Source organism: Centruroides vittatus, unplaced genomic scaffold, assembly GCF_030686945.1.
Source record: "Centruroides vittatus isolate TY-2023 unplaced genomic scaffold, ASM3068694v2 contig_2104, whole genome shotgun sequence".
NCBI lineage: Eukaryota > Metazoa > Arthropoda > Arachnida > Scorpiones > Buthidae > Centruroides > Centruroides vittatus.
Genome location: NW_027121305.1, coordinates 222,090 through 246,368, shown reverse-complemented (window position 1 = coordinate 246,368; position 24,279 = coordinate 222,090). Strand labels below are relative to the sequence as shown.

The 24,279-nt window shown below is 32.1% G+C and overlaps 1 protein-coding gene across 1 annotated transcript; it reads right to left on the bottom strand.

The window, feature by feature from the left end:
- Positions 1-841: 841 nt before the first annotated feature.
- LOC136970664 (adenylate kinase 2, mitochondrial-like) lies at positions 842-23,789 on the bottom strand. The gene is made up of 5 exons (XM_067265122.1): positions 23,640-23,789; positions 12,021-12,066; positions 7,553-7,743; positions 6,293-6,460; positions 842-1,390 (listed from the first exon to the last, which is right to left on the bottom strand). Exons 1-5 carry the CDS (start codon positions 23,730-23,732, stop codon positions 1,169-1,171), a joined length of 720 nt encoding a protein of 239 aa, XP_067121223.1. The 5' UTR covers positions 23,733-23,789; the 3' UTR covers positions 842-1,168.
- Positions 23,790-24,279: the final 490 nt, after the last annotated feature.

Below are 24,279 nucleotides of genomic sequence, written 5' to 3'. Positions count from 1 at the left end.
CTGCAGTAGACCGTTGATCTGAGTGTTTAATTTTATCTGCATTTTTCATAATGGTAGTAACAGTGGATGGAAGTAAGTTCAAAGATCTACAGACATTAGGGCGTGTTTGTCCATTTTCCATTAGTCGAATAACTTCCAATTTTGTTTCTAGGGAGATAGATTACTGCGCCTTATTAACATGTTTAGATAACCTGGTGCACTTCTTTTATCTACATAACAACATAATAACCCTCCTTTATTCTTGTATACGTGGGTACCTAAACATTTAGTATTTTAATATTATTTATTTATTTTAATATTAATTTTATGTAAATGTATACATACCTAACAATATTAAACAAAAAAAAAAAATAAATAAATATATTCAATAAAAATCTTTGTTTTAACGACTATACGACGTCGCGGCTCAGTAAATACGTCAACATTAAAACGAAAATCAGTCTAGCATAGGAAGAACCGGGGAATTACAAGACAAAATGGCGAATTGCTCAGAGGCGTTATTGTGAATCGGCATAAACCGAGGGCTACCTGTATATAAAATTTGCAAAAATTTATCAAATCGAAAACATTTGGCAATTGATGATTTAAGATAACCAATGACAAGTATACATTACAAATACAAATACAAGTATACATTAAAAAATGACAAGCGTACATTACCCTGCACAGAGTATAAACACAACAAACAACATACTTTTCTGAATAACAATATTTCTTTATTTCTTTCTTTTAATAATGTTTCAAATTGTTAAACCGATAATTATAAACTAACAGAAATTTGTAATAATTGATTAACAGTAACCTATAGATTAATATTTTTTTTTGTCATAATTGAATACAACACAAATAATAATTAAAATTTTCTGAAAACTCGACCATATTTACAAAAATTTTTATTTATAAATTTAACATTGAAACAATATAATATTTTTTATTTAAAAACTTTGAACTTTTTAATAAAAAAATTATATTAAAAAACTCATTAAATTGTCAAATTGTAAAGAAATAATTTTATAATGTATAATTTTGTAAAAACCAATCGTCGTGTCAATATTAACCTTGTTATAACAATAATAATTTTATTTTGTAAAGTATTTCCAATGAAAGAGTATAATTTTGTACCAATATATATATAAGAAAATCATCATCATCATTATTATTATTATTATTATACAAAGAAAACTAAATCTTTAGTCTTTGCTTTAGAAAAAGCTAGCTGTATCTGAGAAAATACTAAATTAGGATTTTGGTCTGCATTTATTTGCGTATGTATGTGTTTTTTGGAATAATAATCTACTAATGGTCGAGTTTGTTTATGATAGGAGTCTAATCTTTTCTTCAGAGCTGTAACGTTATCATCCGATCTTCGCATTAGAGGCTCGCCAGTAATCTACAACAAATTCATAATTTTAAAATTCATTTTACTTAAAATTGTGTGTGTAAAGATTTTATAAAAATAAGTAAATCTTACGAACAGGAAAATTAATTATGTATGAAATAAAACTTTAGGTAGTAATTAGGATGGGGTCGGCAACCTGCGCAGCTCTTTTTAAATTAGTAAATAATACTTATATATATAACAAAATAAAATTTTTAATTTAAGTAAAAGAAAAAGATAACTCATAAATACGTAAACGTAGTTATTCTACTGTTTTATCAAGCAAATTGGATGAAATCAAGTAACAATACAACTATTGTTAGTTTTGTTGCCTCTCTAGAAATAGCGAAACGGGGATAGTCATTTACAGATGTCGATTTTGTGAAAGATTGTTTTGTTAAAATGTCTGAATATCTTTTTTTTTTGTGATTTTAAAAATAAAACTGAAATAATTACTTAAATAAAAGACATGCCATTGTCCGCTGAAACTGTAAGAGAGAGAACTATTCGTATGGCAGAAGATGTAACTTGTCAGCAGGTTATGGATTCAAGTTCAACATTAGGATTTCCTATTGCCTGTGATGAATCTTGAAATGTGATTGATATTGCACAGGTTGTACTTATCTGTAGATATGTTAACTCTGACGAACCTCAGGAAGGGTTACTTGATATACTGCCACTTACAGGACAAATTCGAGGTGAGGACATAGAATCTGCTGTTACCAATTGTTTGAAAAGTAAAAATATTGATATTAATTAATAAAATAGTATCAATTGCAACCGATGGAGCACCAAGTATGAGAGATGAAAAGAAAGGTTTTGTTTCTATGTTTAAAAAAACAAATTTTGCACGATGTTTTTTTCTTTTCACTGCATAATCCATCAAGAGGTACCTTGTTCGCAAACTTTTCCAAAGGAAATAACATTAGTTATGGACCTGGTTGAACAAATTGAGAACAAAATAATGGCAAGACCACTGTATCATCATCAATTTGTGAACTACTTAACAAAGTCAATAGCCAATACTCTGATCTTTTTTACACAATAAAGTAATGTGGCTTTCCAGAGGAACAGTGTTAATGCAATTTGCTGCTTGCATCGAAGAAATAAAATTATTTGTAAAGCAAAAAGATCTTGAATATGTTGAGCTCAATAATCACAATTGGTTACAAAAATTTTATTTTATGGTGGACATGACCTCACATTTAAACACACTAAACAAGAAACTGCAAGGAAAGGAAAATACTGCTATTTTGCTTTTAGAAGTAGAACTTGCTTTTGAACAAAAATTATGTTTGTTTATTGCAGACTTAGAGAAAGGCACATTGCTACATAGAATTGCCGCATTGCTGAGTTAAGAAAGGAAAAGGTAACCTTATCGTTTTTATTGAGACCACTCGAAGTCAATTCTACTGATTTTTTATCACTAAAAGGTGAAATATTCAACTGCTTTATCAATATAAAGCAGTTTTTCAACTATAACTAGCAGATTTAAAAATCAAGGAAATGTGGAGTTCAAAATTTGTAAATCTTAAAAGTGAACTGTAACGATGGTTGGACTTAGCGCCGATCATCGAATAAGTATGATATTTGTACGTAGTTTAACGCCTGTATGTTAATTTTCTGGTCTCTTTCTTAAAAGTGAATTAGAAAATTTAGAGACACAGAAATCTACTGCTGGCTGCACAGCATTAATGGTCTGAGATAACTTGATCTTGCCTTTTAAGATTTTCTGTTTTTGATACTTGGAACAGTTTGTCTGATACTTACATTCAATTAAAAACTTATGCATTTGGACTTCTAATGATTTTCGAATCAACATATTTTTGCAAACAGACATTTTCGAACATGAATTTTATTCAAAATAAACTAAGAAATCAGCTGAACATCTCGTTTGAGAATAAAAGTAACTCGTATTTACCGAATTTTGACAAACTTTCTCGAGAAATTCAGCAACAAAAACCTCAACAGAAACCATATATTGTTCTTATTTTTTACGAAGTTCTCTATTTTAACGTTTTTATTCATACAAGTTAAATATATTATAAAATATTTGAAATCTCAGCATACTGTTTGACAGAAGAAAAATGTTAATTTATATGTAAGGATGTTTAAAATTACTTGTTTTTTACTTTAAATTAATAATTGTATTTTATAATTATGACTATTGTAACATTGATAATAAATAATTGAATTGCAGTGTATTTTATTACAGCACCTTTAAGCAAAGCACAAATAAACCCATTTTAACAGAAAAAACACATGTTTTGTGCTCAATTTTCAAAAATGTATATTTCATAATTCAAGTTGTTGACTCGCGGCTCCGTAAGTATTATTTTGGTAAATATAATTCCTAAAATGGCTCTTTACGAAAAAAGTTGCCGACCCCTGGATTAGGCAGTTTAAATTCATTCTTAGAGATATCGACCAATGGCAAGAAGCGGCAAAATTCTTGCTACTGACAACTAGTATAAATTTTACAAACGTCATATCTTTTTGGAGGGAAATCTAAACCACAACATTTCATTAAAATTAGTGTTGCTTATTTGGGAGTATGACTATATGCACCCAATTTCTCCCTGCCTCAGTTATTATTTCAGGTAGAACTGTCAATCTATTTTAGTATTATCTGGTGTATATGTTATAGGTGAATTGGAAAATCAGGCTCATTGTACCCGATTTTCCACCATTTTACAATGACCCTGGCAAATTGGAAAATCATTACATATTTGCTATTCAGCATAAAATTTCTTAGACATTTTGTAATCAGCCCACAGAGCTTTAAGCAATTAAGTAAGTGAACTTCAGTTGGCTCAATTAGCCTGATCAATTCTAAGCTTATTGTAACATGCTGAAGACACAGAAGGCTTATTAGACAAACAGCAGACAATGTCTAAGAAAGATTATTATTGTAAAGTAACCTTAAAAAAATGAACATAATACAATGTAATAATGATAGAAAAATTAATAATTAATTACAATATATACAATACTTGAATATACTCGTATGTGATATGACAATGAATAATATAGAGTTACACTGTTATATCAAAAATTAATAATACTGAAGTTTTATGAAAATAATATTAAATGAACAGTTTGTAAAATTTCTGGTGAAATATCTGCTGACCCTAATTCTAATATTGGTTCTGATCCAAAGTTCTATATACAGACTTCTGTCTATCACTCGATGCTTAGAAGAGTTCTTTTGCAACAAATGAAATGGCAGCCTATTATCCATTCTATAGTACCAGTATCATCAAAACATCCACTTGCAAAACATATTTTCAACATTCTAATTGCATTGCTCTATGTGGATTGCGGATGTTGTGCACTATTTTACACTCAGGCCATATAACTAAAAGTTACTTGATGACGTTAGATGTGAGCTCTCTTCCGTTGTCATTCTGCAAAATATAAAGCGTACCAAAGTCTAAAAATATTTCCAGCAGTTCCAGTGCAACTTTTTTGTTTTCATGCAAATTCTGAGGTTCCATTACTACTCATGAGGTGGTGTTAAAGTCAGTAACATTGGAGTGTGACTGTACACCATTGTATAATTTTAGATTAGTTTGTAGTTTTTAGCATTTCTCCTTTGTTCTTTCTTACTTCCAGAACCTTCTAATCTTAATCTATTCCCTTAGGTGGTAAGGGCCACCTCGAAGAATCACAAGAACAACGAAGGCAATGTTACCCGAGGGCACATGTGGAAAATGTAGGACAAATTTTGGCTGTTCTTCGTGGTGTGAAGAGAAAGAAGATAGTGCTTAGTGTTGTCGTGTAACCGAGAGATAAGTGAAACTAAACTGGAGTAAGAAAAGTTTATGAGCTTATTGGAGTGACAACACAGCAATCTCGGATATAGAAAAAAGGAAGACGGAAGCACAAAGTGAGTCTAAGGAAGTTCCAAGTGTACCCCTCAAGGAAGCTAAATAAGGTTCATACATCCTGGGTATTCTATTCTTTTTCTATCAGCCATCTGGCTATTTCTTGCCTATACTCTCTGATCACTTTCTCCCCTTAGCATAAGTTAGTTTTTAAGAATTAGTTATAAGGAAACGCTTGCTGTATTATCCAAGCTCGGTTTCTTTTTGCACTTTGTAATATTGTGTAATTGTCCCACTGAAATTTTGGATTTTGGGTGACCGCATGTTACACTGTTTCAGAGTTGGAATCCATCAAAATCTGTATCTTGTATGCATAAATAAACACTTTTCCCCACACTGTCTGCTGTATTCACCCTCATTGGCTAACAGTATTTTCATTCATAACTTCACAGGAGTAATAGCAATTTTTGCTATTGTTTGCAATTTTTATAACGTTTTATCATTAGTGTTTTAAAAATGTATCCAAAACATAATAGTAAATCTAGCAGTGGAGATAAGTGCAAAAAGTGTTAATCTATTACCACGGAAACTAAACTGGACATTATGAAACTAAGTGTGTTAGATGAAAAAAACTGTATTTGAAACACCTGCTTCTAAGCAGTAGCAAGTGCGTACACAAGCATAATATATTCTATTAAGTACATGGAAGGATCAAACACTAACAATAAGTGATCATTCTGTGTACAAATGTACATTCTAGGTTAGTTTTCACTTATGACAAAACCTCAAAAATGTGTTCTGTTTCTAAGTACAAGAACACATTCATTTCAGCTTATGAAACTTGAGACTCATACTCAAATTATTCTAATGAAGAATATAAAATTGGCATTTACATTCTATGAAATCATTTCTGGATACTCATCAAAAAGAGAGCTAAGTTGATTAATTATTAAATATAACAAGTACATATAAAAAAATATAATGGGGGCATTCATCAAAGTGTGAATCCTGTGCTGTTCTGTACAGTTGTAAAATATTGTATAATCTGTATTAATAAAAATATCACATTCTAAAATAAGTTACTTACATCATCAACCATATGTTTCTTTGGTGGATTAAATTCTTCATGATAACTTCTACCACTTGGAGCATGAATTAATCTTCCGGTGATACGACGAACAAGCACCGAATCGTCGATACTAAATTCTATAACTGAATCTAATTTCGAATTACGTTTTTCCAACAGTTCATCCAACTAAAAATAAATTTTGTAAAAATGAGAAGCGTAAATCATTTTATGGAATATTTAAATTAAACTTGAGTAAACTATTTTATTTTCATTTATTTTATTATGACAAAAATCCTATTTTAATTGCATTTCATTGGCTACTTAAAATCATATTATATGAATCTTAACAACACAAAATAACATCGAAAACTCTAAAAATAAAAAAATTATCATATTTTGTCCGTCTTTTAAATAAAATATTCAGTCTAAAAACTTTGTTTCGTTGTTCTAAATCAATTCAAATAATGAAATTAGTTTTAAAATTAGATTTTGATAATGAAACTAGTTTTGAATTTACAGTCAAACCTCAATATAAAACATTCCTAAATAGCATTACTATAGTAAATTTCCAATGAATATTTGCAAATAGATCTTTGTGTAAATATCAAATTGAGATTCCTTCAGTATCTGTGAATTACTACATTATTACAGTGGACCCCCGATATAAGGTGTGTGTTGGGCGGAAACAACACCCACATTATAAGGAGCGGTGCGGTGTAATGCGGTTCACCTCTTTACTTTAGCAATAATGTCAAGCTTTTCTTTTACTCATCATGCATACAATAATTAAACACTATTCAAAACACACGCAGGAACTCAATACATACACAATTAATCAAAACGCAGTAACAATAAAATGCGCTACTCACTAACGGCGCACGGACCTGTATAAACGTGTTCAAGCTTATCGCGTAGCAAACATTGCCCGCGCTATAACGAAGGTCCACTGTATTTTGCATTGCAAAGAACATTGCTATCACCAAACTATGAAATTCAGCACTAAAACTTGTGTGTACATTTCATTACTATACAGGATTCTTACTGTTTGAGGTCCATAAATTTAGCACTGGATTCAAAAGTGAAACAATAATGGCATTAAATCAAGTTTAGACTGTACTTAAACTTTTTCATTTTAAGATTAATATTTAAATATCAAATTGAGTATACATTTTGACTTTGAAGTCAATTTTCAAAAGATTTTTGTAATAAATAATAAAAACAGAATGTAAGGTTAAATTTATCTATTTATTAGAACAATAAAAGTTTTAATTTACTTGCCTTTTCTGCTTGAACGACAGTCCTTGGAAAACCATCCAATAAAAATCCATTTTGACAATCGGACTTATCCAAGTTTCTGTTTATTAAATCTGTAACTAAATCATCGCTAACTAACTTTCCGTCGTCCATCACTTTTTTTAACGTTTTTCCTAAATCGGATCCCGATGCTACTTCGGCTCGAAGCATATCACCTGTAAAATTTTTTACTAGTAATTATTTTAAAAATAATTAAAACATTTAAATTTAAGATAATAGCGAGGTTGAGGCCGAAGTTTTAAACGCGAAAACGTGTATGTCGGACATTCGGCGCCACTTTCCCGTAAGCCTAGAAGTTTGACAACGGCATTTGGAATGTCGAGCGCGATTCCACCGACTTTCCAAACGCCATTGTCAAACTTCTAGGCTTACGGGAATGCGGCGTCGAACGTCCGACATACCCGTTTTCGCGTTTAAAACTTCGGCCTCGACCTCGCTAATAAACACAAAGTTACGAACATCTTTTTTTCACAAAAATTATATCTAAAACAAATTACTATCTTTATAAAATTAGAGAAGTAATCACATAAAAACATCATTTAACTAAAGGTTAATCAGAAAATAAGATATGTATATTGTCTAAAACTTAATACAATGAACTTCTAATCACTTTTTTCTGTTGTCTTATTTTTGTATGTTTTGTGATAAGGCCATCTTTAGGAAAAGTGCGCTATCACAGTGGACCAAACAAGGAACAGAATGACCTTTAGACACATAATTTGCAGAATAATTCTCTCTATGTATTTATTTCATGATGATTATTATGTCCAAAATGTGTATCATGAAATAAATACAGTAGAGCGTCGATAAGTGGAACGCCGGTAAGTGGAATGGCCGGAAAGTGGAACGATTTTCAGTCGGACTGTGTCGTGCTGAATCGAATGTTTTTGATACTAAATTTACTTCTAAAGTATAATTTTCATGTTTTTTATATTCTTTAATATATTTATTTTGTTTGTACAAAATGCAGAAATAATTTTTAACGATACGATAGCCTCGATGATTATTATAAAAATTTTCGTTAGGCTTAAAATCGACGAAAATTCAACACGAAGCGACACGCAACGGAGAAAAATTCAACAGGAAGCGATACGCAACGGAGAAAAATTTGAACATCGGACAGGTTAATGTATTTTTTCGTACAAAGTCGGAAACTGGAACAAATCATTAACTGGAAGGACCCCAGTCCCCAATTGGTTCCACTTTTCGACGCTCTACTGTACATAGAATTATTTGCAAATTACATGTCTGAAGGTCATTCTGTTCCTTGTTTGGTCCAGTGTGATAAGTGTCTGTCTTTAGGAAAAGTGCATCATTACAAAACAGAAAACAATGAACTTCACTTACTGTAATCACTTTTGGGTCTCCTCAACCAATAATAATAACCAATTTGATAACATTAAGTGGGGTAAATGAGACTATAATTAGTGTATATTCTAGTTTTATTGGCTCTAGCATTAAAAGGACATGTTAAACAATTAAAACTTTCTAATTTGAAGATTTATTAATTAATAATGATTCATTAATAATGTTTTCCTACAGTTCTTTTACAGTATCATCTTGATCAACTAGCATATAACTGAAGTAACAAATGGCAGTAATTCAGTAATTTAAACTACTGTGTCACAATTAAAAACATTTAACATTTAAATTATTGGTTAAGATATGATAATCAGTAACTGATAATGACTATGTTATCAGCCATATGTTAAGGCTAGTAACACAAAAAGAAACCAGGTTTATAGTCCCTGAAAACTTCTCCAGTAAAAAGTGAAGAGTGCCTTTGACCCTGATAGTAACCATTTAAACCAAATATCATCAGTCCAGGGGTCAGAGATAAAACAGGAAAGGGCATGACAAAGAGGATGCACAGGATCTCAATTGGTTAGGAAGACAAGTTGACACGAGGACATGCCTCAGTGATTCCGGTAAAGAAACTTCTCAAAGAAAGGGAGAAGAATAGACAGCTTGAGTCTAGAACTTGGAACTAATAATGGAATCTGATCACACAATCACAAAGTCGGGGTCTTGAAATATGACAATAAACTAATATATAAATACTTCCTTCAAAACTATAAGTGTTTTTCTCACAGATCTGAGCAAAACAGACTATACAAATGTACACACTTTTGAATATTATAACAATTTATATGGAGAAAATCAACTGCAGGGAACATAATTATGCCACAGGCAAAAACTTTCAAGGAATATTTTATAACATTTCCCAGAAAAGCTTTTTTCATAAGCTTATGTATAATATGGTTGAGAAGCGCTAAGTAATATAAATGGACAATTACGAGAAATATGTAGGAATATGAAACTAAAGAATAACGAGCAACTATTTTATTATGACATTGCTTCAATGCCGGGCTGCAATATTTAATCATATTTTTAATTTATTTCAAATTCTGATTGAAATATATGCTCTCCACCTCATATTAGTACTGTAATGTCTTGTCCCTGTACATCATACTTTTCCTGTTAGACAGATGACTAACATGACTCTATTCTAACTGCTTTTAAGGGAAATTTTTGAAATGAAATAACACGACCTCTGGTTTGTATCAGAAGTTTGTATATAGTTAATTGGGGCCTTCTACCTCTAAGGTTTCCATATCTAGTCTCGTCTTTCGTCTATCTAACTCCATTTTCGAGATTAAGGAAAGACAGACGAACAGACGACAATGAGAATTTATAGGTCTATAGTGGGAATTTTTTCAAATTGCAGCTCAATTATGTATTATAGGAGTATTTACTGAGTATTTACCTACAGGTATTATTATAATAACAAACTAACTCTTTACATTGTTGTTTATTAATTCAACTTGTATTTACAGTTTGATTTTGTAGATATCAAAAAATCTGGGTGTACTACAGATTACCACCTATGGAATTTCGGGACTTTGAGTATATATTTGAACTCAGGGGACCGAGACGAGTTCAACGATACCCTACTTTTGGACCGGAGACTAAAAATAAGAAAGTTATTATATTTACGATTTCTTGCCTTTCACAGTGATTTCAACACCATTTCAGATTTTTCCGCTGCCTAGTGGTGACGGTCGTCTCCCGGAGGGATACGTTAGGTTTGTTGGACAAACCGCGATAGCGGTGCGTAGTACTAGCCGACCGCGAGGGTGTGCAAAAAGGACTTAACTCCAACTGCAGACGATCGGTGTGTTCGTGGATCAACATCTGCCTCTGTTGAAGGATGGCCGACTTACCAGACTGCCTGTTAAACATGCGATAGGCTTAGCGGAGAGAGCGACGCAACTCCCGATCATCACGCGATCACCGAAAATAGTATGATAACGTTCTTATCTTTCGTCTCTAGTCCAAAAGTAGGGTATCGTTGAACTCATTTTGGTCTCCTCAGTTCAGAAATATACTCAAAGTCCCGAAATTCCATAGGTGGTAATCTATAGTATCCCCAAAAATCTATATCATTTTTCATTACACTTTTGAAATATTGACAATTTTCTTTATTAACAATTCTGATTGAAAAATAAGGCTAATTCAAAAGTGATTGCTTTCTTTCCTCTATTTCCTACAACAAAAAACACACTCCAAAAAGATAGAGCTGCCAGAATACTTAGCAAAAGAGGCACAATAGAAAAAAATATTGTTTGTCCTTTCAAATTTCTCCAAACAAAATCGCATTTTCAAGCTGTGATGAAACTTTTGTAATAATCTTGAGTAATAATAAAGGTGTAATTTCCTAAAATTACGACGATAACTTATTAGAAGTTATTAATGTTTATTCTTTATTTCCAAGTTAGAATTGCTGGTTTTAGCAACAGCACAGGCTGTAAACTTCTCAAGTTTAAGAAAGACAAAGCATTCGATCAATTACCATCAGAAAAATCGCATTCATATTCTATTTGTCATCCTAAAGCAATATTTCTTTTTTGTTTTCCCTATCCATTCTGATGTTAGAAAGGACATTTTAACACTAAATAAGGACAGAAGGACACTGTAACTGAAATAAGGACAGGTGTTTATTTAGGTCAGATTTAAACCGATTCCTCAAAGTAGCGGGCGGTATCGCATCTGATCGGCATAAATAAAACTTTTTGCCTGCTAAACAAGCGATAATATTAAGCGTGCTTCTGTTATAAATTTCGAAGTTGGAAATATATCGGTAACAAAAAATATATTTTTCAAATAGTAGCGCTTATATTAAAGATACAAACATTCGTGAATTATTAATACTTATTGTTATATAAATTATCTCCTCGACAATTTTTTGTCTTAGCATTATACTTATTCATTGTATTTAATAAATTTTACACAAATTATATACGTTTAATAAATAATTGACATAAATAATTTTAAATTTGCATTTAAAGTTTTAGAGTTTAATATATCTAGCCAATAAAACATTTTAAACAAAAAGAAAATTTAATTCTACATTTCATATTAAAATTATTACCTGTAGCCAAATGACAGACATTATAATAATCTCTCAATTTGGGAGCCTGTATTTAAAGCAATTTAAATCAATAAAATAAAAATTAACAACAAAAATCAAAAAATTAAAGATTTGCTTTCTTTTAACATGTTATCTAATTCAATTTTCTTTTTATATAACTAAACGGATATTTACGATTAATTCGTTAATTCCCGCTTTGGACTATTTTTCGGTTACCTTTCTACGAGGTAGAGTCGGAAAGAAAACTGAATTTTTAATATAGATACATTACATTAATAGTTTAAGTATTTACAGAACGTCTTCAAAATAAACACCTTCCGTAGCTACGTACTTCCCCCAATGTTCGTACCATTTATTAAAACGATCTTGCAATCCATTCTTCGTTAACTCCGAGTGCAAAAGTGTAATCCGCGGCACTTTTCTGCCGATTTTAATCCGACTCTTAAACTTTTATTTTGGCACAAACTTTTGTGTCTTCGCCAAATGAAAGCGCTACTGAATGGTTGCAGATTTTGCAGAATTAGAAGAAAACAATGGGAAGCAGAGTGACGAAAACTCTTAAACAGAAACATGTAACTGCTGAAGTGTTTACTTCAGTCTTCTGTAAATACTTGTACCGTACTATTAAATTTAATAAAGTTATAAACAACTGCTGTATGCTGGTTAATGCATAAAAACAAATTAACTCAATGACAACATTTGCTCAACTAGTAAGTGATAATTTTGCTGGTTTTTACGTTAATAGACCATCGAAATACACCTTACGTTGCCGAGACAATTTTGTTAATTGGTTTTTAGGTTATTGAGTTAGTTAGTTTTTTAAATGAAGCTTGTAATGTCTGTTGATTTTACTGTGTCAACAGACATTACAAATAGTTCAATGAGAGTTCGTGAAATTGGTATCCCGTGGAAGTACAGTACATCAGAGCAAGTACGACAATTAAAAGACTGCATCCTCCAATGATTAATAAAGTTATATTAAAAGTTCAGTTTATTTTTTTACTCTACCACTTATATGAAGAATAGTCTCTCAAACTACAGTCGAGTCCGCATAAGTCGTAATCTGGATAACTCGACACTCGTCGGTTACGCAGTCAGTTTTTTGTGGTCCCGGCCGACTTACATAGGCATTAATGTTATTAATGTTAAAAAACTCGGTTTACTCGATGTCGTTTAACTCGTCACCACGGATGAATCAACATACTTTTTCTGTTTCACACTCATTTAGACGTCAGATAAGTCGACTCCCCCTGAAAAATGAGTTCATACCACACAGCTTACTGTACGGTGTGAACTCGATTTTTTCAGGAGGGGAGTCGACTTATCAGATGTCAAAAAAGTGTGAAACAGAAAAAGTATGTTGATTTATCCAGTTGTGACGAGTTAAACGATGTCGAGTAAACAGTTTTTTAACATTAATAACATTAATGCCTATGTAAGTCGGCCGGGACCACAGAAAACCGACTACTTAACTTACGGTGCCGAGTTATCCGGGTGACGACTTATCAGACTCCACCGTATTTCTATTTGCAATATATAACTTAACAGACTGGCATGTTATTAATAATTAATGCATTTTGAAACCAAAAACATTAATAATCCTGTATACATATAAAAGGATAACATGCTGAAAGATTATCTAAAGATTAAACAATTAGAGAACTTATTTTTAAATTATTAATTTAATATATAAATAATTAATAATACAATTTACTGCAATAAAAATTACTTATAGTTATAAATATAAACACGAGCACAATTTTAAATAACCAAACATGTTTAAAAACTGAATTATTTTCAGGCTTGAATTAAGTTAATTTCTAATTAATTACATTATAGAATTTGGCCTGAAAACAAAAGGATAAGCCTATCTATCTTCAAGCAAAATTTCATAATTTAATTAATTAACGATTAGCTTAATTGTAATCCAAAAATAATATGGCTTTTAAATATGTTTGAGGTTACATTTAAAAAATAGCATATTGTCAAAACATTTGTAAAATTTATTAAAATTCATATAAAATTTAATTTGAATTATCAGAAAATAAATATTATTATATTTATAAATAAATTTAATTTCGAGATTTAAGGAAAAATCAAGAGAATTCAAATGGCTGATAATTCTGCAACGATTATAGTTTGCTAATAAACAAACAATTTTAATTGAAACAGCAACATTTCAATGAAAAAATTACACATTTTACATTATTTCTTATAGGAATATGCAGGCAGAGCTTCATACTTTTCTTGATTTCTATTAAATTATTATTTTGTTGGATGTAGTGGGTTATTCTATATTGATACAAGTTGCCGTGTACTATGCCAGACCAGAGTCGAGGCATAGTAACCAAAACAAAACAACAATTAAATAAATGTCAGTGTGTCTACACTCAGGAATTTCCTGATAATATGACATGTATTCAATATAGTGACCTTCTGTAGTGTAGTGTGTGTGATATGATACCTGTAGAGGAGAGAATGACAGGTAAATAAGCACCCTATCCATCCTCCACAGATGCCTTATTTTCTGGTTGAGTTCTGTGTACTCGCCGAGTGTTTGGAATGGATATGTCTATAATGAATGTGATGTCTGGTCCGTTGTGGTAAATTGTTTTATCTGTAATTATGGCTCTGTCGTAATATATTTTGTGCATGTTGTTTTCCAATACTGTCTGTGGAAAGTATGGTTCATAGATGTCTAATAATTTGTATTTGTTTGCAAGCTTTTGGTGTATTATATTTGCTACTTGATCACGTCTATGTAAATAATGTCTGTGCCAAGAGTTTGCAATCAGAAGTGATGTGTTGTACAGTTTCTGACATGTTGTGACATTTTCTGCATTTATTATTCTTTATAAATTTACATAAATGCAATAAATTCTTTTAACATCTTGTTGTTGTTGTTTAAACTATAGGTTGGAATGCAGTTCTTTGAAGTGTTTTTCTTCTTGTTAGATTTAAAACTGACAAAACCTAAATAACTTGGAAAGTACTGTACATTGGCCTGTATTTTTATGTTAATTTCTAATTATTTTTCATTCAAACATCTCTCTCATTGGTATAATTGCATTTTTTAGTAGTCTGTACAATGTGTAGAAAGATATCATTAGTTAATCAATAAAATTTGGCATTAATAGTGATTAATACTACGATACACTTCTTGTCTAGTCTTCTTAATGACTTGTGAGCACTAAGATTTGCCTTACTTTACCGCTAGACTTATTACACCATCACAGGACATCAAATTAGATTTAGAAAAACACTATTTTTAATACTATATTCTGAAAATAAATAGTGTTTCTGAATAGTGTTACTGAAAATCAATAGTGTTTAAGTTGCTAATAAATTTTGTATCTTCAATATCTTCAAATTGTTTTAGTATATAATTAATGATGCACAAATTATTCTAATGATCACGATTATTAAAATTAAGACCGAAAACCATTAACAACCAACTGAATATTAGCGCACATGAAACGTCATAGTGCATGGAAGGGATGTCTTTTTGACATAGCTTATATTTCATGCATGTTCTGGGTTCTTTTATGGCCTTATTTTTCCTACGACGTGCTTATTTAAAACTATTTCCCTTCCACGCACTATGACGCACAAAAGGATTTTTGAACAACATTCAAAAATGGAAAATCTGTTAAACCGTTGGATTAGCGTTCAAAAACTGTTATTTGATAGACTGCCTGAAGACGGTAGTTGTATACTACCAAAAGTGCTAGCGGACGAGTTCATTATCTCAAGATTCCACTCCTGTAATGCCACAACATGTAAGTGTTATAATCATATATACCCCAGATTTCTGAATTCCTTAAGTTTGCATTGTTCTTTGTCATTGCTTATGGATTGTATTGATATATTGTTTGTTCTGTATACAAAGCTAACATTCTTCCTTTTAGCAATATTTTATGTACAGTGGAGTCCTTTATCGTATCTTACACTGTAGAACTTGCACACTGTAGCCTGACTATTGCTGGGAGGAATATTCTTGGTAATTAACTGATCCACGATTTTTTGTGAAGTAACCATGCTCTTTAGCTATTTATCTGATGTGGTTCAGCACTTTGATTCTTTTGTGAAGATGTACAGTGGAATTACATTCATCTTACTAGAGCACCAAATGCAAAAATCTTGTATCCCATTGGGTTACAAGTTGGCCAGGATATATAGGCTAAACATAAGCTTTATATAAATAGTTGTACATGCCCTGCAATTGTTATATCTACACGAGAACCCTAAAATAATAGGAATAATTTTGTGGAGGGTGGGAGGTTTGTAGTACGCATATCTGTCGCTAGATATCAGTAGACAGAATCTTCCAGTATGCGAAGTGGCATTGGCGTGTCAAGACTTGTTCGCCTGTAGCAATCTTTTTTGTGAGAGCTCTTTTTTTGTTTTTGTCAAAAATTTGACGTCAGATTTTAAAGAGCAACGCACTGCTGTGAAATATTGTTTTCTGTTTAAGAAAAGTGGATCGGAAATGGTTGAAATGATTCAATGTGCTTACAAATAAGATGTCATAAGACAAGGGTTTACGTGGTTTTCCTCGCTTTCAAAAAGGAGAAATGTCTCGTGAAGATCAACCCAGGTCTGGGCATCCATCCAACATTTGAACTGACAAAAATGTCAAGAAAATTCGTAATCTCGTCAACGAAGATCACCATTGAACCATTGATGAACTCGTTGATTTGTCTGGGATTTCGTAGAGTTCAATTCGGCAAATTTTGTCACAAGAACTCGGCATGAGAAGAGTTTCCGCAAAGTTTGTTCTGCTCTTGACGACTGCTGATCAGAAAGGCAATCACTTGGCAGCTCATCAGGCTTTGAAAGAATATTTGGAAAATGATCCAGACTTATTTTCTAAGGTGATAACTAGGGTTTCTCAAACGAGATTCGCTGTTTTTTAACCCGAGAAATTTTTCTCATTCTGGGAAATCTCACAAATTTCTTAAAAGTTCACGTTTTTTCTTATTTTGTGTTAAGGTTGAGGAAATTTTGCAAATAGAAAGTATAATTAACTCATAAACTGTCAGAATACATTTGTATTTGTTAATTTTAAACCTGCTTATTAGTTTTTTAAATTTTTGTTTGTTATGACTCCTCACAGATTGTCAATAATCAATATGTATTTGTAACAGGACTCTGAAAATTCTTTACTTGTCAGAACCTGTAATATATGGAATAATTGTGCTTATGCTGTCTTAATTTTTAACCATTCACAGTAGCTTCAACAACTGCGTAATGCCAGGTTGTGCAAATTGGGTAAGGATACAAACAAGTATGAAGTCTACAAACATACATCAAACGAAACCCGATATCATAAGCAAATACACCAATAACTGCCGTAAATGATCAGACTAAATTTTGGATTAAAGCCAAAATTTAGCCCGATCATTTACGGCAGTTGTTTGTGTACAAGAAATGGCACGACCCTCTCCCCCTATTTGCCTGATCTTGCATCTTGCGATTTTTTTTGTTCCCCAGGATGAAGAGGGAATCAAAGGGAAGCGATTTCAGACAGAAAAGGAGGTGAAAACGACGAAGGCACCTTCGTCGTTTTTGTTTTTACCTCCTTTTCTGTCTGAGGCATTTCGGAACAGGAATTTTCTAGGTGTTTTGAACAATGGAAAAACATTTGGACAATTGTAATGAGGCTAATGGAAAATATTTTGAAGGAGATTAAAATATGAAGTTGTTTAAATAAATTGTTTAAAATAAATACACAATTATTTCTGAATTTTTTCCCATTATTTTTGGAACCCCGTAGTATATCTGAAAAATATACATTGCTGTTACCATCCTGCTCCAATTTAAACTCACAGATATTGTCATCCATCCTTCACGAGAAGTCTGAGATGGCCGATTTCTGATATCAGAAGATAAAGTTGTCATCAATTTATCTTTTATATAATATCATCTGGTTGTTGAACTTTGAGATTTCACTTTCCAAGCAATATATCATTAATTTAGATAGCAATCCAATCACATAGCAGTCTACAGAAACCCCTTTTGCTTATATGCGATACTTTCAAAGAAGAAAAAAGAATAGCAGCATTTCGAGTCAGCTAACTCCAATATACATCATCTGAGCTTGCCTGCTCTTGGAGCGATGCAGAGGAATAAATCCCTTACGGCAGAAAAACAGAGAAAGTTTAACCAAGGAATATAGTCTCAAAAGTAAGGCAGCAATAGCTGTTGGACAACATTCAACATCGAGTTCATTATCATACTAAAATGTGCTTGTTTAAGAGAGGAGAGCATTTTTAATAACTGCTTCATTATCAAACCTAGTCAGGCAGCTTGTTTTGATAAAGTAATTTTGGTCTTGTTAACATGCAGCATGTATCTGCTTATTATTCAATTGTTAATAATTAAAATCATCATATAACATTTAAAGTACTATCTTACTAAACCATAGAAAATACAAGAGGACTTTCTGTACGTTATTTACACAAACTCCTATCTCAACTCTTGTTTAGCCAACTTTTTTTAAATGTCCGGTGTATTGTATATAATATATATATACAGTTTAACCCGTTTATAACATCATCCATGGGACCGGCAATTTTTTAACGTTATAACAGTGTCGTTATCTGCGGGGTCATAATTTCAGTCCCATAAAAAGTGCCAAGTGTGTTTAAGAATCTATTATAAACTCCATTCTAATTTTACATCGTACGTATTACTGTAAAATTATTTCTTAATGATAATACAGTATACTGTATCTATTACAATAGTAACAATTTAGCATAAAGTAATTTAAAAATGAGTACGTAATAACAGATCTTCATGTCGTTTAAAAGTGGCGAATTTCACCCCACCGAAGTCAAGTGGAGAGAGCACCGCCTACAGTCATTCTAGGAAAGTGAACTCTGACCCTAGGACTGAACATGTAGTATTTTTTTTGTTAAATAAAATTTGTAATCTAATTTTGTAAATTTGGGAGTGCTTCAAATATGACGTTAAAACAGGGTTTTATGTCATTACAAGTGGGGTTTTTAACATTAACTAGTACAGTAAAATCATGGGACCGATAAAAATTTGACGTTATATTAGGGTTGTCGTTACATCCGATGACGTTATAAATGGGTTAAACTGTATATATAAAATCTTTTGTTTTAAACTCAGATTCCAACTCAGAATTTTAGAAAATCTGACTTTTCTCTTGCTTGTAAATAATAACTTTAAATATGCTTTGATTATATTAACACAGAATGGCATTTCATCACTACCAAGTGAATCATCAAACTACTTGTTATGCATTTTTTAAAGTGAATCATCAGTCATTCCTGTTGAAGTGCGTGTAATATCCTCTATAAGCCAAATTCAATGTGCTTCTGAGGTTTCTCCGGTAATTCAAAAAATTTGCTTATAACTGATCAAATATCTTTATTTTTTCTTTTCATAAAAAGAACATGGCATATGCATTTCGAATTGAAGTTTAATTAACAATCCCTCTTCAGCGTTAAGTGTATTTTCACTCTCAAATCACGGTGATATTGAACAATAAAATATCTATTTGATCAGTTGTAAATGGATTTTTTGAATAACTGAAGAAACCTCACAAGCAGGTTGAATTCAGCTTATACAGGATATTACACATTAATATTATGGTTTCTTATAGAGCAGCGATCACCAACTGGTGGTCCGTGAACCACAGATGGTCTGCGAGAAAATTTTGGTTGTCCGTGGAAGAATTTGGACATTGATCAACTGAAGGTTATGCTAAGTATTACAAAAGAAATGCAAAATGCTTGGTTGATTTTTATCATTCATTAGGGGAATTTTTATTTGAATCTAAAACCAAACACGAAATGACTATTATCAATAAATAATGTGAGTGCGATTGTCGTCCTTCATGGAAAAGAGCCAAGAATCCATAAACTTATTTCAAACAAACTTCACAGTAATTTGTTACAATTAAACAAGTGAACTTCATATTAATAAAGTAAAATGAAATTTTTATGATTATTATTCTATAGACGTTTGTATGGTTTAAAAAAATTTCATGATAGTGATCCACAGTATTCAAAATTGTGAGTTTAGTAGTTCTTAAGGTCAGAAAGGTTGGCAAGTGTTGCTGTAGAGACGCTTAGCATTCCTATTAAAGGTTAAAATATTTATCTTTTTCACGAGTTTTACATTATCACCATTATCATCATCTTCAACCACACAATGAACACAAAATGTTTTCCATCTATAGGTTCAAAAACATTAGATTTAACCTGAGTTGTCTTAGCCATTTTGTATCTTGTATCTTTTGTTGATACTTTTGACACTAAAAATTTAGAATTAGCTAATACAGAATGTATCCAAATATAAATTTTTGAAAAGAAAACCAACAATAATCAGTGATGTGCAAAGGAAGATCACAAAGTAGGGAAATAATCATCATAAAATAAGATCTTGCATTATAGGAGACACTTACAATGCAAGATAGGTGGTTAACGCTCCTATTAGGAGCTTAATATCAAGTACATAATAAAAAAACAGGAGTCTAAATTGATCAATTTTTACCAACTCCAACTCCTCTAGTAACAAATTTTCATCCAACTCAGACTCTACAGCCCTGGTACACATTTATGACAGTGGGTTTTTTCCCACATACAATTGCAACATATGTAAATCTGTGTTACCACTCATTCACTTGTCGTAACATTGTTTTTTCATCATACACAAAAGCAGTTCCTGGTAAATTAGGCTGATTTTTTTTTTTGTTAAAGGGCTCAGTGCTATTTCTCTGCTCCTCAAGCATACCCACACATGAATTTCAGTCACGATCAACAACTTATTCTGCCATCCACAAGGAGGCCATGATAACTATCAAGAGGTCATTCTGTAGATAAACAATTGCAGTTTTTAATGCATTTATTGATTTTAACATACCACCTGCATTTTTCAGTTAATGATCATGTATAAGGCTACTTAACAATCATACCAATGTTTACTTAGCATACGATGAAATTTGGCAAACCATAAAATGTGAGTTACTTTATCTATTGAATGATACATAAAAATTCAAATATAAACTTCCCTCAGAAGTCCTGAGTCCACTTAATAGCATCTGGAACTGCTAATGTATACATAAATGCATGTAAAAAGACAGTCCTTAACAAGACAAGAGAGTTTAGTTCACATTCTTATAGTTACAAAATGGAATTTAATACAACCTCATTTATATGGGTTGGAAGTTTTTCTGCAGTGCCCATAGAAAATGCAAGTTCACCTAGCAAGGAAAATCAAAACCTGACAGGCTTGGTGGCAATGATACATGCATCATCATGAGGTGAAGCAGATCATTCATCTTTCCAAGCAGCCATGAGGATATAATGATTCAGTCATTTCAATGGCTGTTTTAAATGAAAGACAATTTAAATCTGATCTAAATAAATTGGTGGATACCTGTATACTTTTACATGGAGAGAGCTGTTTTTTAAAATACTAGACCAAAGTCAGAACTGTGCAATAGATGAGAGATTAAATTAGAAAGAATATAAAAAGTCGTTATAATGTTTATAGAAATATAACTACATTAGCAGTGTTCTTAGGCCTGCTTCAAGGACCAAAATTATTTGGAACAATCCTGCTCATAGCCTAGCTAAGGCATGGCTTGTAATTGAGGTGGGATGGTGTTACTGAGCATTGGAAGCCAATAGAATAGGATAGACTGGGAACCTTGAAAATGCCACTAAGAGTCAAATAAATTTTATATCGTTGTTGTGCAGGACCTTAGAGTATGCATGTTCTGCAAAAATCTTGGAAACATACAACCAATAGAATTGGACGTATTGTTACTTGTAATAAGCTTATATATAATTAGGCAGTCTGCATTGCCTAGAAAACCTCATAAATGACAATCTTTTCTTTCTATTGCCAAGTTTAATCAGTAGTAAATCTAGTAATTACGCAACTACAACTTATAACAAACCTTCACAATGGGAAAATCTTACACTATCATAAGAAAATATTAATTGCCTTTTGTTGCTCCCGTAAAATTTGATTTTTGGCACTTACAAGGTTTTCACCCGTCAACGATAATAAGGCCTCTTGGGTTTAGGTATCAGCAAGTGCATACATTACTTAGCCACATATATAAATAGTATTTGGCAGCAGATTAAATGGGAGCTAAGACTATACTACATAGCATTATTACAACTTTTTAATTGCTGCAGTGTCGATCGTAGGCAAGAGATCTAATCGACATTACTCCGAGGTATATGTCTTGGCATGCTATTAAAATAAACTTTGTTAAAATACAAGCAAACCGAAACATTAAATAGAGACATTTTTAAACGTAAAAAAGTGTCTCAAACATTCCACAGAAAAACTCGTAATGCAGGACTTCCATATAATGAAATATGGAAGTTCAACTGCAAAGAGTTTTTGCCAGACATCAAAAACTGAAAACACTAACTCATAATTGATGTTAAATCCCATTTGAAAGGTCGACACTAAAAATTAGTCCACCGTAGTTACAAGGCAGAGAAATTCATCACAAAAGTAATAAGAAGGATGGAGATTTGAATTGTCGGAGACTACGAACATACTATTTAAGCATCATTTTACCACACTGAACACCATTACGAATTGTTCAACAAGTTGCCGACCCTCTGTCTAATAAATAGTAAACTGTTTGTTTGAGAAACCAATTCCAAAACATGGTGACAGTACAGATAATTTTTTTTATTAACCAAAGAAATGATTGACATTACCTCAATCATTTGATAAACAAAATCTTGGGCTGTTGTATAGATTACTCTCTGTGGAATTTCGGGACTTTGAGTATATATATCTGAACTCAGGACAGAGACTAGTTCAACGATACCCTACTTTTGAACCAGATACAAAAAATAAGAAAGTTATCATATTTACAATTTCTTGCCTTTCACAATGCATTCTACGCCATTTTAGAGTTTTTCATTAGTGGCGTTCGACCATTCCGTGCTCCCGATGGACTCCGCCGACAGGCTGCCAAGTGTTTAACGTCACTAGTTATTGATTCACGGTAGTTCTCGAACAGAAGAAAAAAAACGGAAACGTATACTGAACTAAAAACAGTGCCACCAAGTGGAATACTCTAAAACGGAATAGAATTCATTGTGAAAGGCAAGAAATCATAAATATGTTTCGGTTTATGTAACCCTTGGTGCCAAGATGGCGGCTCGTCAATGATTCCAGCAAGGAAATAGTGGGACGCACGTTCTAACCTAACCTAATCTATTCTAATCATTTGGTTGCTAATAATTATGGTAATTTATTAGAATAAGTTAGGTTAGGTTAGAACGTGCGTCCCACTGTTTTCTTGCTGGAATCAGAGACGAGCCGCCATCTTGGCACTAAGGGTTACATTAACCTAACTTTCTTATTTTTGGTCTCCAGTCCAAAAGTAGGGTATCGTTGAACTCGTCTCGGTCCCGAGTTCAAGTATATAGTCAAAGTCCCAAAATTCCATAGGGTGCAATCTATACGACTTCCAAATCTTGATATTGATATTCATATCGAAAAACAAGAAAATATATTTTAAATACTTCGCAAGACGAAAATACCACAAGACATTTGAACATATTCAGTCATTCTTGATAAATTTATATAATGAAGTGTAATTCAGACCTGCGTCCCTTTACCGGCTCCAGGTGGTCCGAGTAGGACTGCATTAATTCCTTTCGCGTGCGATTCGTTTACTGTTTGAGTTGAAGGAGCCATTTATTTACTTTCTATTCACCTATATAAAACTCTAACTACAAGATCCTGAACACGAGTTAACAGCGAGCGATAAAAGGCCCTCTAGTGGTGGATATTAATTTTATTATTATTATTTTTTTAAATATGGATTTATACACATTTATATTTATATAAAATACTAAATACTGTTTCTAAAAATTAGCAAATTAATTAAGCATTAATAAACTTATTTTATTATTATTTTTTTTAGATTCTCTTTTTAGATCAAATATTTGATCTAACGCTTGTTGGGTTGCAATTTTTTCAAATTCCCACTATCGTCCATCAGTTTAGAGCCACCATACTCAACCTGCGGCTGCTAAGCTTTTGCGAGTGGCCCAGACGTGGCCCGTAAATAATGCAGTCAAAATATAAATTTTGAAATTTTCGCGGCAAAAAATAGATTCGGTCACTCCGCTCACACCGCTAAGTCCCTTTTGTCCTTATTTAGAAAGTTGTCGCCAGATGTAAACATGCGGCGGCTATCCGCAAGGGACGGTAAAAGTAGAGCTAGACTAAGAAATCTACT

Bases quoted from the DNA above. Each gene is read 5' to 3' on its own strand.
- LOC136970664 (XM_067265122.1), bottom strand. From the start codon at position 23,732: ATGGCTCCTTCAACTCAAACAGTAAACGAATCGCACGCGAAAGGAATT. The intron at 12,067-23,639 runs GTCTGAATTACA...CTTTAAATACAG, and splicing joins GAGCCGGTAAAGGGACGCAG to GCTCCCAAATTGAGAGATTA. The intron at 6,461-7,552 runs GCAAGTAAATTA...ATTTATTTTTAG, and splicing joins CTGTCGTTCAAGCAGAAAAG to TTGGATGAACTGTTGGAAAA.